The sequence below is a fragment of the Macaca nemestrina genome, chromosome 11 (genome assembly GCF_043159975.1).
Source record: "Macaca nemestrina isolate mMacNem1 chromosome 11, mMacNem.hap1, whole genome shotgun sequence".
Lineage (NCBI taxonomy): Eukaryota > Metazoa > Chordata > Mammalia > Primates > Cercopithecidae > Macaca > Macaca nemestrina.
In genome coordinates this window covers 101,291,587-101,306,616 of record NC_092135.1, presented here as the reverse complement: position 1 = coordinate 101,306,616, position 15,030 = coordinate 101,291,587, and the positions used below count along the sequence as shown (strand labels likewise).

The 15,030-nt window shown below is 40.1% G+C and overlaps 1 protein-coding gene across 8 annotated transcripts in view; it reads right to left on the bottom strand.

Moving 5' to 3' along the window:
- CYP20A1 (cytochrome P450 family 20 subfamily A member 1) overlaps positions 1-15,030 on the bottom strand; it is a 67,156-nt gene that overhangs the window by 25,304 nt on the left and 26,822 nt on the right. For all 8 annotated transcript variants that reach the window (XR_979267.3, XR_011609987.1, XM_071073238.1 and 5 more), the window contains 4 exons: positions 14,763-14,930; positions 8,703-8,781; positions 3,218-3,333; positions 1,042-1,096 (listed from right to left, as the gene is read on the bottom strand). Coding sequence is in view for 6 of the 8 variants with exons in the window: in XM_071073238.1 (XP_070929339.1) it covers positions 1,042-1,096; positions 3,218-3,333; positions 8,703-8,781; positions 14,763-14,930 (418 nt within the window). In the remaining 2 variants the exon portion in view is untranslated. The remainder of the gene's footprint in view (positions 1-1,041; positions 1,097-3,217; positions 3,334-8,702; positions 8,782-14,762; positions 14,931-15,030) is intronic.

The window sequence follows — 15,030 nt, the reverse complement described above, 5'->3', positions numbered from 1 at the left end:
TATTTTTATAAATATTGTATAAATAAATGGTACTCTACCAATCTAAAAACCAAGTGAGGAAACTTAGAAACATATCAAATATTTTACAATTTTACATAGAAATCACCTTCAATTCCAATGAGAGGAGTTCTTTTAAATTGTGATTTCTGTGGCCTATATACTCTTGTTGGTAGACCTTAATAATAGCAGACTAGCTTGGAGTCAAAGTGGAAAGCAGCAGCAGGAAATGAAAAGCTCACTGTTCTGGTTGGAAAGGTGTCAACAGCAGTTTTCATTTTAAAGGCACTAACTAGAATTCACAATCCATAAAATGTGTCAAGAAATTTATGGCAATTTTCAGAGGTGACTTTAAGCACTTGGGGTTAAGAAAAAAAGCACCTATGTGAGTCAGCCCTTTAAAACAAGACTGAAAAAGAGGGAAAATTTTTAAAGAAGTCCTCTAAACAGTGTTTTATTTTTGTTTTGAGACAGTCTTGCTCTGTTGCCCAGGCTGGAATGCAATAGTGCGATCATCACTCACTGCAGCTTCAACCTCTTGGGCTCAAGTGATCATCCTGCCTCAGCTTCCCGAGTGGCTGGAACCACAGGCATGTGCCACCACACCCAGCTAACGGTTATTTTTAGCAGAAACGAGGTCTCACTATGTTGCCCAGACTAGTCTCGAACTCCTGGGCTGAAGTGATCCTCTTATCCTGGCCTCCCAAAGTGTTGGGATTACAGGTGTGAGTTGCCATGCCTGGCCTTGTTTGTTTTTTTTGAGACAGGGTCTCACTCTGTTGTTCAGGCTGGAGTGCACAATCAGTTCATGTCGCCTCCATCCTCATGATTCAGCCTCTTGAGTAGCAGGCATGGGCCATCATGCTCAGTTAACTTATTTTTTTTGTAGAGAGAGGGTCTCTCTTTTCTGGGCTGGCCTCTAACTCCTGGCCTAAAGCAATCTTTCACCTCAGCCTCCCAAAGTGTTGGGATTACAGGTGTGAGCCACTGTGCTCAGCCTGTATTTTAGTAATTCATCTGAAAAAGAAATCAATTTATACTTACATTTTGCAGTTATTATGCAACTGGCCAGAGAAAATATCATACTGTCTTCTAGGATCTAGGAAACAAAGCTAAGTTTAGAAAGTGTGAAAAATGTAAGGTAGCCTATATTAGGCCCTGCTAAAATAATCTACAGTATAAAATTAGTGTCAATGAAAAAAAAAGTATATTATGTCATTATGATGTTTTCATTAAAACAAAAAACCAAAATCTGTATAATGTGAATACCAACCTAATTACCACATTGCTTTTTAAAAACATTTTTTAAATTGATATACTATAGTTGTATGTATTTTCAGAGTACAAGTGATATTTTGGTACATGTATACAACATGTAATGATCAAATCAGGGTATTTGTTGTGAATATTACTGGTTCATGATATACTTTGGTAAATAAACTCAGTCCTATTTTTCTGGCTTAGCCTAGTAAACAGCAATGAAGCCTCAGAAATAGGACAGATCTCATCACTGTCCTGGAAGCCTACAGCATAAAATTAGTGTCAATGAAAAAAAAGTGTATTATTTCATTATGATGTTTTCATTAAAACAAAAAACCAAAATCTGTATAATGTGAATACCAACCTAAATACCACATTGCTTTTTAAAAATATTTTTTAAATTGATATACTATAGTTGTATGTATTTTCAGAGTACAAGTGATATTTCGGTACACGTATACAACATGTAACGATCAAATCAGGGTATTTGTTGTGAATATTACTGGTTCATGATATACTTTGGTAAATAAACTCAGTCCTATTTTTCTGGCTTAGCCTAGTAAACAGCAATGAAGCCTCAGAAATAGGACAGAAGATCTCATCACTGTCCTGGAAGCCTACAGCATAAAATTAGTGTCAATGAAAAAAAGTATATTATTTCATTATGATGTTTTCATTAAAACAAAAAACCAAAATCTGTATAATGTGAATACAACCTAAATACCACATTGCTTTTTAAAAATATTTTTAAAATCGATATACTACAGTTGTATTTTCAGAGTACAAGTGATATTTCGGTACACGTATACAACATGTAATGATCAAATCAGGGTATTTGTTGTGAATATTACTAGTTCATGATATACTGTGGTAAATAAACTCAGTCCTATTTTTCTGGCTTAGCCTAGTAAACAGCAATGAAGCCTCAGAAATAGGACAGAAGATCTCATCACTGTCCTAGAAGCCGAATTCAATTTCTGCACCAACATATACCAGACTACTTCTGGCTACAAGGACTTGCATGTGTAGAGTGGGGCAGAAGATTCCTACAATGAAGAGGTATGGCAATAACAACTAACCTCATTGGCCTGACAATACCACAAATGCAGTGGTATGCTGGCAGTATTGTGAACAAGCCACACTGCCACACCTGGTCAAGCAGGCAAAGTGATTTGGTCTAATACACCTAACACAAGTCCTTCTCCACCTAACACAAGTCCTTCTCCTCTTTTGTAATTCAAGAATTTTGGCTCAATTTAATAATATTAAATACTATACAGCTGCCTCAAAGAGCTAAATAATAGAGGCCAAGTACTTGTACTACCAATTATGTACAATAAAAGATGTACGACGCGGCTGGGCGCAGTGGCTCATGCCTGTAATCCCAGCACTTTGGGAGGCCAAGGCGGGCGGATCACGATGTGAAAGAGATAGAGACCATCCTGGCCAACAAGGTGAAATCCCATCTCTACTACAAATATAAAAAAATTATCTGGGCATGGTGGTGTGTGTCTGTAGTCCCAGCTACTTGGGAAGCTGAGGCAGGAGAATCACTTGAACCCGGGAGGTAGAAGTTGCAGTGAGCAGAGATCATGCCACTACACTCCAGCCTGGCGACATAGCAAGACTCCATCTCAAAACAACAACAACAACAACAACAACAAAAAACCCTAAAAAACATGTATGATGCTTCTCTTAAGCCACTGAACTCTAGGAAGGTATCTGGATTAAAGCGCATGAAAAGCACACTGTATATATGTGTGATTATTATCATTATTTTTTATAGATGGCGTCTTGCTATATTGCCCAAGTTGGCCTCGATCTCTTGGGTTCAAGTGATCCTCCCACCTCAGCCTCTCGAGTAGCTGGGACTACAATCATGAGACATTGTGCCTTGCTCTGGCTTTTTTTTTTTTTTTTTTTTTTTTTTTACCTGAAAAACATTTAACAATTATATCACCTGTTGGTCATTAAGGTTTCCTTGTACTAAGGAGTCGATGAAAATATGTTGACTGAAGTTCCTTCCTTTTCGTTCTTTTATGATGTTCCTTAAAACAGACTCCAGTTGCACGAGGGCTTAGAGAAAAAAACAAAATAATTTTAGAATACAAGCATTAGTGGAGACTGAACTTTAAAAAAATAATTCTGTGCAACGTTACTACATGAGAAGAAAAACTTCAAAGTTAGAAACCAACAACAAAGAAAGCTAATTTATGTTTAAACTCATCTATTTTCCTCCTTCTTTTTGCCAAATTTAACATACATACAAAAACGTACACAAAGCATGTAAGTACAGTTTAAGGAATAATTATAAATCACCACCAACCACCCAGGTCAAGAAGTAGAGCAAGGCCAGCACTTGACTTTTTCTTTTATTTTTGAGACAGAGTCTTGCTCTGTTGCCCAAGCTGCAGTGTAGTGGTGTAATCTGGGCTTACTGCAGCCTTGACTTCCCAGGCTCAGGTGATTCTCCCATCTCAGCCTCCTAAGTAGCTGGGACTACAGGCATGTTACCACGCCCAGCTAATTTTTGTATTTTTGTCAGAGACGGGGTTTCACCATGTTGGCCAGGCCAGTCTCAAACTCCTGGGCTCAAGCAATCTATCCGCCTCAGCCTGAAAGTGCTGAGATTATAGGCATGAGCCACCGCACCCGGCCTAATACCAGCACTTTAGAGGCCTCCAAACACATAAGCCTTTCTTCCCTGATATCATCCACCTTCCTTCTAAATTCTGTCTTAACTCCATTCCTTCTCCCAAATCAGGAATCACTTATTTATGGCTAGAAGCAGATGAAAGATAATCAGAAAAGTAAATTTCTAAAAACCTAAAAGAGGCTGGGCACTGTGGCTCATGCCTATAATCCCAGCACTTTGGGAGGCCGAGGCACGTGAACCACAAGGTCAGGAGTTCAAGACCAGCCTGGCCAAGATGGCAAAACCCCATCTCTACTAAAAATACAAAAATTAGCTGGGCTCAGTGGCAGGCACCTGTAATCTCAGCTACTTGGGAGGCTGAGGCAGGAGAATTGCTTGAACCTGGGCAGCAGAAGTCACAGTGAGCCAAGATCATGCCACTTCACTCCAGCCTGGGCAAGAGAATAAATAAATACATATTTTATATATCTCTAAATAAATAAATATATAAAATAAAAAACCTAAAAGATATCAATAACTGATATCCAATGGCCCATAAAATTATACACAAATACGTTTCAGTCTTCACCTTACTTGACCTATCATATCACTGATGATGTTGATAACGTACTCTCCAAGAAACACTTTTTCATTTTTTTTTTTTTTGAGACAGAGTGTTTGCTGGAGTGCACGGGCGCAATCTCAGCTTACTGCAACCTCCGCCTCCCAGATTCAAACTATTCTCCTGCCTCAGCCTCCTGAGTAACTGGGACTACAGGCGTGTGCCACCACGCCCGGCTAATTTTTTGTATTTTTAGTAGAGACGGGGTTTCACTGTGTTAGCCAGGGTGGTCTCCATCTCCTGACCTCGTGATCTGCCCGCCTTGGCCTCCCAAAGTGCTGGGATTACAGGCATGAGTCACCGCGCCCGGCCAAGAAACATTTTTTCATGTGGTTCCCAGGACTCTATATCCCCTAGACTCCACACTTCCTCCCACTTTACGGCCTACTCATTCTGTCTCCTTTTTTGATTCCTTTTTAATCTCTTGAACTTCTCAGCAATGAAATGTTCAAGGACAGAGCTCAGTTTTGGGACCTCTTTCCTTTTTCTATCTATATTCACTACCTGGTGATCTCTAATCTCAAGGTTTTCGATGCAATATATGTACCACACACTTCCAAATCTGTATTTCTAGTCAGGACTTCTTTCTCTTCAACTCCAGATTCATATTTCGAATTCTAATAACAAACTCAACCTCTGCACTTGGATGTCTGAAGCATACCAAACACTGAACTCTTGAGCTTTCCCCCAAATCCTGGATCTTCCCACAGTCTTCCCCATCTTATTTCCTGACAACCTCCTTTTGCAATTAGGCCAAAAACCTTGGTGTCTCTCTCTCCCTTATACCCTAATTTTAATCTGTCAGCCAATGTTGGTAGGTCTACCTTCAAAGTACCAAATTATTTTCTTACTCCTTTTTTTTTCCTTGTTCTCTATTTTCTGTTGCCTGCCACTTGGTCCAAGCCACATTATCTCTCAAGCCTGGTTTATTGCTGTAGCCCTCTAACTAGTTTCCCTGCTTTTGCTCTGGGCCCATACAGTCTATCATACCAGTCAAAGTGATCCTTTTATAACATAACTCAGATTGTAACTCTGCTCAAAACCTGTCAGTGTCTTCCTACCTCATAGTAACAACCTAGTCACACAATGGTCTGTAAGCCATACAAAACCCATTCCTGTCTCCAGTCTTTCTGACTTCATCTTCTGCTCCTCTTCTCACTCACTTCACTCCAGCCATACTGGCCTTCCTGTTGTACTTCAAATATAGCAGGAAGAGTCCTACTTCAAGGACTCTGTAATTACTTTTCCTTTACATGGAAAATTCTTCCTTTGAACATCTGGATATCCACATGTTCTGCATGACTGGTTTCATCTCTTGCAAGTGTTACCCCAAAAGCCACCTCATCTTGAGGCCTTTCCTAATAATTACTTAAAATTGCAATCTCCCAACCCCCCCACACTCCCTATCCTCTTCTGGTTTTATTTTCCTCTACAGCATTTTTCACCTTTTAATGTACTATTCAGTTTACTTATTTAGATTACTGTCTGTCTCTTCCCACTAGAATGTGGTGCCACAAGGGCAAGAAATTTTGTTTAGGTTCCTCAGCACCTAAAACATGCCAGGATATCATAAATCTACATTAAATATTTATAGAATTGAATCAATATAATACACATTAGTGATTAAAATGATAAATTATTCCCAGGCACAGTGGCTCACGCCGGTAATCCCAACGCTTTGGGAAGCCGAGGTAGGAGGATCACTTGAGGTCAGGAGTTCGAGACCAGCCTGAAAAACATGGTGAAACCCTGTCTCTCTTAAAAATACAAAAATTATCCGAGCATGGTGGCAGGTGCCTGTAATCCCAGCTACTTGGGAGGTTGAGGCCTGAGAATTGCTTGAACCTGGGAGATGGAGGTTGATCTCACCCAGCCTGGGCAATAGAGCGAGACTCAGTCTCAAAAAAAAAAAAAAAAAAAGAATTAAAATAAGAAATTATTAACACTATAAAGAAGTTGTTCCCAGACTTTGCTACACATTAGAATCACCTGAGAAGTTTTTTCAAACAGTAAAGCACAAGTCACACCTCATATCAATTAAATCTGAATGTTTACAGGTAGAAGTCATGCTTCGATATTTTTAAAAAGATTTAATGTGTAGCAAAGTTTGGGAACCACTGTTGTACATTCTCGACCCTACAAGTACATTAGAATAATCTGGAGAGCCTTTTCAAAAACACCTGATGCCCATGGCACCCCAATCTCAGATTCTGAATAAACTGGTCTAGGATAAGGTTTTGTGCTTTAAGTTCTCCAACTGATTCTAATGTGCAAAGCAGGTTGGGAATTAAACAAAGGAAGCTCTGATCCAGTCATGGGATCCCATATTTATAAATACTAGAACATAATCATTTCCAATAAAAGCTCAAATTTGATCTATGTCCATGTTGTAGCCCAAGGAACACATCATGCCAGACAGTTTACTTTTATTTAGAATCAAAGAATATACATTATTTTCATTTCATGTTAATTTAACCAATATTTCTGAAATACATTTTTTATCAAAGGGAATTAATCCAAATGCATTGATCAAGAGAATCATAATGGTCATAAAAACTGGATAGCAGGAAATGTGTCAATTAAACTGGTGTTTTTTTTCTTTTTTACTTCTGTTAGACCAAGAAAATCACCAAAACAGTAAGCTAATGAGGACAGGGATTTTTGTCTCCTGTGTCTCGCACCACTGCACTCCAGACTGGGTGACAGAGTGAGACTGTCTCAAAAAAAAACAAAAAAACCCAACATTAATTTAAAAAAAAATTAAAGCTTTATAATTATTCAACCACTGAGAGAATACAGAACAAAAAAAAAAAAAGGGAGAATAATTAATTTGAGGGCACTATATTACATTAAAATTGCTATTTTTCTGTGTAAATTGTATAAAATTGAAATTGAAATCAATGCCAAACAACACTGAAAATATTTTTATTCAATGTTATAATAGCAAGAATTTTTTAGGTTGCTAAACTTTTTTTTTTTTTTTGAGATAGAGTCTCACTCTCTCACCAAGGTTGGGAGTACAGTGGCATGATCTAGCTCACTGCAACTTCTGCCTCCAGGGTTCAAGTGATTCTCATTCCTCAGCCTCTTGAGTAGCTGGGATTACAGGTGTGTGCTGCTTCACCCGGCTAATATTTTTTTAGTAGAGGCAGGGTTTCACTATGTGGCCAGATTGGTCTCGAACTCCTGGCCTCAAGTGATTTGCCTACCTCAGCCTCCCAAAGTGCTAGGACTGCAGGTGTGAGCTACCGCACGGGGCCTATGTTGCTAATTTTTAAAAATTTTTTGAGATGGGGGTATCTCACTACATTGCCCAGGCTGGTCTCAAAATCCTGAGCTGAAGTGATCCTCAAATCTCAGCCTCCCAAGTAGCTGGGACCACAGGCATGTGCTACCATGGCCGCCGTTTTTAATAAGTATCTGTAATATTTAATCATGTTGACATTTCCCTACTAATTCCTATAATGTTGAACCTTTAGTTTGTTCCTGGTTTTCTACTTGCAGAAACAGTACTGCAAAAATACCTTCATGAATATTCTCTTCTTTCATATAATTTCATCCATTATTTATGGTTCTTAGTATGCATTATTAAACTGCTTTCTTAAGATTGTAGCCTTATACTTTCCTTTAATCCCGTAGAGTATACCAGTTCTACAGCACTCTCATTCTGCAGTCAGTGCTAGAGTTTCTTTTACTAACTTATTTTTCCTCGCTTCTGTTAAAGAAAACTTTCATTGTAGAAAATGTAGGAAAAAAGCATAAAGAAAGAAAATATAGGCCGGGCACAGTGGCTCATGCCTGTAATCCCAGTACTTTGGGAGGCCACGGCAGGCAGATCATGAGGTCAAGAGATTGAGACCATCCTGGCTAACAGGGTGAAACCCTGTCTCTAATAAAAATACAAAAATTAGCTGGGCGTGGTGGCACGCACCTGTAGTCCCAGCTACTCAGGAGGCTGAGGCAGGAGAATCACTTGAACCTGGGAGTCGGAGGTTGCTGTGAGCTAAGATAGCACCACTGCACTCCAGCCTGGCAACAGAGCGAGACACTGACTCAAAAAAAAAAAAAAAAAAAGGAAAGAAAGAAAATATAAATGACCTTTAATCTCACTATTCAGAAATAACTTTATTAAAACTGGGGCACCTTTATTTTTTGTCCTCACTAAAAATTAAGAGTGACCAAACTTACCATCTTCGTATTGTTTTTTCCGAGTTGTATTTTTATCAAGTGACCCATCTAGAAAGCCTTTTCCGATCTCAGACCAAACCTGAAAATAGGTAAGTATACATATCTATTATCCAATAGGTAGAATTGTAAAAATTATAATATAGAGCAATGTAACCTAATAACTTAGGAACTCTTTTTTTTTTTTTTTTTTTTTTGAGTCGTGTTCTGGCTCTGTCACCCAGGCTAGAGTGCTGGATTGCAATGGCATGATCATAGCTCACTGCAACCTCCACTTCCGAGGCTCAAGCCATCCTCCCACCTCAGCCTCCCAAGTAGCTGGGACTACAGGTGTGTGCCACCAATGCCAGCTAATTTTTCTATTTTTTGTAGAGACAGGTTTCACCATGTTTCCCAGGCTGGTCTTGAACTCCTGAGCTCAAGTAATCTTCTCGTCTCAGTATCCCAAAGTGTTGGGATTACAGGTGTGAGCCACCTACCCAGCAGGAACTCTTCTCACCAACAAATCTGATAATTAAGCTCTCCTTCTCAACTGGCTGCACAATCCTTTACTCCACAGTCTCAGAGGAGAGGGTACAAATATATTCTAATGACTTCAGTCAAGACACTTTCAAACTAATAAGAAGTGGAAAGTGAAAAATTCCTTTCCTCTAAAAGGAGTAGGGAGAAGAAAAAGGACACAGCAGTTGAGTCAATCCTCATTTTTTTTCCCCCACGAGACAGAGTCTCGCTGTGTTGCCTAGGCTGGAGTGCAGTGGCGTGATCTCGGCTCACTGCAACTTCCACCTCCCTGGTTCAAGCAATTCTCCCAGCCTCAGCCTCCTGAGTAGCTGGGATTACAGGTGCCTGCCACCACATCCAGCTAATTTTTGTATTTTTTAGTAGAGATGGGGTTTCCAGACTGGTATTGAACTCCTGACCTCAGGTGAGCGCCCGCCTCAGCCTCCCAAAGTGCTGGGATTACATGTGTGAGCCACTATGCCTGGCCCTCATTTTTGTATTATACTGGCATAAGTGTAAAAATAAAATTCACAGGTAATTACAAATTTCTGTTTCACCTGTAATATTGATAAACACTGGCTGAGGTAAAGAAAAAGGTTAAAATTTAGTCTGAGATTTGGATATGATAAGCAGTAGAATAGGCTTCCAAATATTCACAATTGGGTCATTAGCCCCTGAAAAAACTTTAACTTGATTTTAATTCAAAAGTTCTAAAAGAAATTAGGGAAAGAACACAACACTTATTCATCAATGGCTAAATACTATTATGTGAAAAATAATAGATTTTAAAAAGCCCTCAATTCTTACCTTAAATGAAAACATTTCAGATTACTTAAATGTAAAAAAATCAAACTTAAAACTACTGTAAAAATGAATAGTAGGCCAAGTGGAGTGGCTCACACCCATAATCCCAGCACTTTGGAGGCCAAGGCAGGCAGACTGCTTGGGCTAAGGAGTTCGAGAACATGGTAAAACCCTGTCTCTATGAAAAATATAAAAAATTAGCCAGGCGTGATGGTGAGCATCTGTGGTCCCAGCTACCCAGGAGGGTGAGGTGGAAGGATAGCTTGAGTCTGGGAGGTAGACGCTGCAGTGGGCCGAGACTGCGGCACTGCAGCCTAAAAAAAAAAAAAAAAAAAAAGAATAAAAATGTAAATATTTATATAAGACGCTTAAAGCTCAAAAGCAGTTTCTAAGCATGACAGAACACAAGGCACAAATTCACAATGAAAGAGTTAAATTGATTTAGCTACATAAAAACATTAGCATTTGTGATACTGAAAAAGTATCACAAAACTTTTATTTACTATAAATAAATGTAAAAGGAAATGAAAACTGAGATTAAAAATAAATAGCTGTTCTAGATTAGTAAGAAAATGAAACACATCAATAGAAATCTAGGCAAAAGAGCCAGGTGGGCCTAAAATCCCAGCTATTTGGGAGGCTGAGGTCAGAGGATCCCTTGAGCCCAAAAGTTTGAGACCAGTCTGGGCAACATGGTGATACTGTGTCACAAAAAAGTAAATAAAATAATGAAGAAATATAGGTGGAGGACATTTAAAAAAATCTCACAAAAGGAACCCAAGAGTTTAACAAAAGTATAAAAATATGATTTTGGGTTTTTTGTTTTTAAGACAGGGTCTGGCTCTATCTCCAAGGCTGGAGTGCCTAGGCACAATCATGGCTCACTGCAACCTCCACCTCCTGGGCTCAAGCAATCCTCTGGCCTCAGTCTCACAAGTAGTTGGGACTACAAGAATGTACTACCACACCCAGCAAATTTTTGTGTGTGTTTTTTTTTTTTTTTGGCAAAGATGGGGTTTTGTCATGTTGCCCAGGCTGGTCTCAAACTCCTGGGCTCAAGTAATCCTCCTGCTCTGGTTTCCCAAAGTGCGAGGGTTATAGGGGTGAACCACTGCACCCAGGCAAAAAGATGTTTAACCTTGGCCAGGCGCAGTGGCTCACACCTGTAATCCCAGCACTTTGGGAGGCCAAAGCGGGTGGATCACGAGGTCAGGAGATCGAGACCATCCTGGCTAACATGGTTAAACCCCGTCTCTGCTAAAAATACAAAAAAAATTAGCCAGGTGTGGTGGCGGGCATCTGTAGTTCCAGCTACTCGGGAGGCTGAGGCAGGAGAATGGTGTGAACTTGGGAGGTGGAGCTTGCAGTGAGCCAAGATTTTACTCTAGTCTGGGCCACACAGCGAGACTCTCAAAAAAAAAAAAAAAAAAGATGTTTAACCTCACGAGTAATAAAATAATTACACAAGCCGGGCGTGGAGGCTCACGCCTGTAATCCCAGCACTTTGGGAGGCTGAGGCAGGCAGATCACCTGAGGTCAGGAGTTCGAGACCAGCCTGGCCAAGATGGTGAAACCCCGTTCTCTACTAAAATATATAAAAATTACCCGGGCATGGTGACAGGCACCTGTAATCCCAGCTACTCGGGAGGCTGAGGCAGGAGAATCACTTGAACCCAGGAGCTGGAGGTTGCAGTGAGCCGAGATTGTGCCATTGCACTCCAGTCTGAGTGACAAGAGCAAGACTTCATCTTAAAAAAAAAAAAAAAAAGAATTATACATTTCAGGCTGGGCGCAGTGGCTCACGCCTGTAATCCCAGCACTTTGGAAGGCCGAGGCAGGTGGATCACTTAAGGTCAGGAGTTCAAGACCAGCTGGCCAACATGGTGAAACGCCATCTCTACTAAAGGTACAAAAATTAGCCGGGCATCGTGGTGGGCACCAGTAATCCCAGCTACTGGGGAGGCTGAAGCAGGAGAATCGCTTTAACCCAGGAGGTGGAAGTTGCAGTGAGCCAAGATTGCACCATTGCATTCCAGCCTGGACAGTAAGAGCAAAACTCCGTCTCAAAAAAAAAAAAAAAAAAAAAAAAAAAAGAACTATATATTTCAATCATAAAATGTCATTTTTGGCTTATTGGATAGGCAAAAATTTTGCTTTTTGAGACAGGGTCTCACTCTATCATCCAGGCTGCAGTGCAGTGGTGTGATCCTCCTGGGCTCAAGTGATCTTCCCACCTCAGTCTCCTGAGTAGCTGGGACTACAGGTGCGCATGCCACCACACTCCGCTAATTAAAAAAAAAAAAAATTTGGAGACGGGGGTCTCACTGTGTTGCCCAGGCTGGTCTTGAACTTCTAGGCTCAAGTAATCCTCTTGCTTTGGCTTCCCAAAGTGCTGGGACTACAGGCACAAGCCACCGCACCTGGCCTAGAAAGGCAAATATTTAAGGACCAACAATTCTAAATGTTGTCAAAAGTACAGAGTAAGAGCACATTAATATTGGTGGAAAAATACTTGGGACAATATTTGCAGGGGACAGTTAGGACATACAATATACAACTGAAGGAAGGATGTATGTTTTTTCACATTTTAACACCTGTGAAATCAGTATGCATCTTACAACTGATGACATCTCCCAATTGTTTTCATCCAAGTAGCAGTCATGATGCAGTCGTCATTGGCTCTGAATTCACAAATTGGTTATTATTCCTGGTGGCATGAGTGGACAATGGCAATCCCTTGGTATTTCAGACACTAAAAGATCATTTCAGGGGTGGGCAGGAGGATAAGAAATCACTTAATGGGTACAATGTGCATTATTTGGGTGATGGATACACTAAAAGCCCTGATTTTAACACTACACAATCTATGCATGTAATAAAATTATATATATAAAACTCATAAATTTACACAAATAAAAAAAATCTTTGAAAGCCCACTCTGGTGGCAAGGCTGTGGACATATGAAAACAAAAAAGAAAAAAAATCATTTGAGGAAGAATAAGTCCTGTTTATAGTCTGAAAAGTTTCCTTTGACAGCTTTTATTAATATTAAGAAAACATCAAATTCTTGCCAAAAATACATATTTTGAATCTACTCATGACATATCAGACAAACTCAAATTGAGGGATAGTCTACAAAATAACTGTCCTGTACTATCCAAAAATGTAAAGGTCTAGAAATGAAGAAAAGCTGAGGAACTGTTCCAGATTAAAGAGGTCTGATATCTAAAAGTACTGAGTGATCATAAATTGGGTCCTAGAATTGGAGGGGAGGAGGCTGAGAATCTACAAGATTATTATTGATACAACCAAAGAAACTTGATAACTATGTTGTCACTACATAAGAGAATATCCTTGCTCGTAGTAAACATCAACTGCAATATTTAGAGGAAAACAGGCAAAATGTTCAATTTACTCTCAAATGGTTTCAGGAAAGTGGGAGGAATGGATAGACAGATGGATAGATAGATATAGATAGAAGATGAATGACAAAAGCATGTGCGGCAAAATGTAAACAACTGCTGAACCTGGGTAAAGGATATATGGGAGGGAGGGAGTTCCTTGTATTAACTGTAACTTTTCTGGAAGTTTGAAATTATTTCTATTTTGAGGTTGTAAGAAAAGAAAGGAAAGAAAAAAAACACCAGCATAAAAATATGCAGGATAGACACCAGCAACTAGAAGAAAATCCTGGAAAGAGTGGTGAGATCACTCTTTTTTTTTTTTTTTCCTTTTTTGAGATGGACTCTTGCTTTGTCGCCCAGGTTGGAGTACAGTGGTGCAATCTCAGCTCACTGCAACCTCCACCTCCCGGGTTCAGGTGGTTCTCTGCCTCAGCCTCCCGAGTAGCTGGGATTACAGGCTCCTGCCACCATGCCCAGCAAATTTTTGTATTTTTTAGTAGAGATGGGGTTTCACCATCTTGGCCAGGCTGGTCTTGAACTGCTGACCTTGTGATTCACCTGCCTCGGCCTCCCAAAGTGCTGGGATTACAGGCATGAGCCACCATGCCTGGCCGAGATCTTTCTTTTTTTTTTTTTGAGACAAGAGTCTCAATCCATCACCCAGGGCTGAAGTGCAGTGGCGCGGTCTTGGCTCACTATAATCTCTGCCACCCGGGTTCAGGCAATTCTTGTGCCTCAGCCTCCCAAGTAGCCTGAATTACAGGTGCAAGCCACCATGCCTGGCTAGTTTTTTTTAAATTTTCAGTAGAGATGGTCTCAAACTCTTGACCTCAAGTGATCTGCCTGCCTCGGCCTCCCAAAGTGCTGGGATTACAGGTGTGAGCCACTGTACCCAGCCAAGCCTTGTTCTTGATAGGCAACAATCTGCATTATTAAACTACCCAGTATGATGAAATAATTGCTTAATTTATTATTATCATTTTTTAGAGACAAGGTCTCACTCTTGTCTCCCAAGCTGGAGTGCACTACTGCAATCATAGCTCTCTTTAGCCTTGAACTCCTGGGTTCAAGTAATCCCTCCTGCCTCAGCCTCAGTAGCTGGGACAACAGGCACATGCCACCATGCCTGGCTAATGATGAAATAATAATTTTATTTATTTATTTATTTTATTTGAGACAGAGTCTTACCACCACACCCAGCTGATTTTTTTATTTTTAGTAGGGACAGGTTTTCACCATGTTGGGCAGGCTGGTCTTGAACTCCTGACTTCAGCCTCCCAAGGTGCTGGGATTACAGGTGTGAGCCACGGCGCCCAGCCTGAAAGAATAATTTTAAATTTAGCCCCAGACTTACTGTGCCATGATTCTTCTGGAAGCGAATGACTTCCTGATCATTTTCAAATGTACTACCCATTACCATCTGTGTAACAGACTTCATAGCAAAACCAAGCATATGCTGGCTGAGGGGCACATGCTGGGTCTCTGGGTAGGAGAGCCATTTATCTAATAATTCTTCTGAAAGCTGAAAGAGAACAGAAAAGCACAATGATTACTATTTCTGCGTACTAAATCTCAGAAAATGTTCCTAAGTAGATTCATTTAATAGCAAACACAGTTAAACT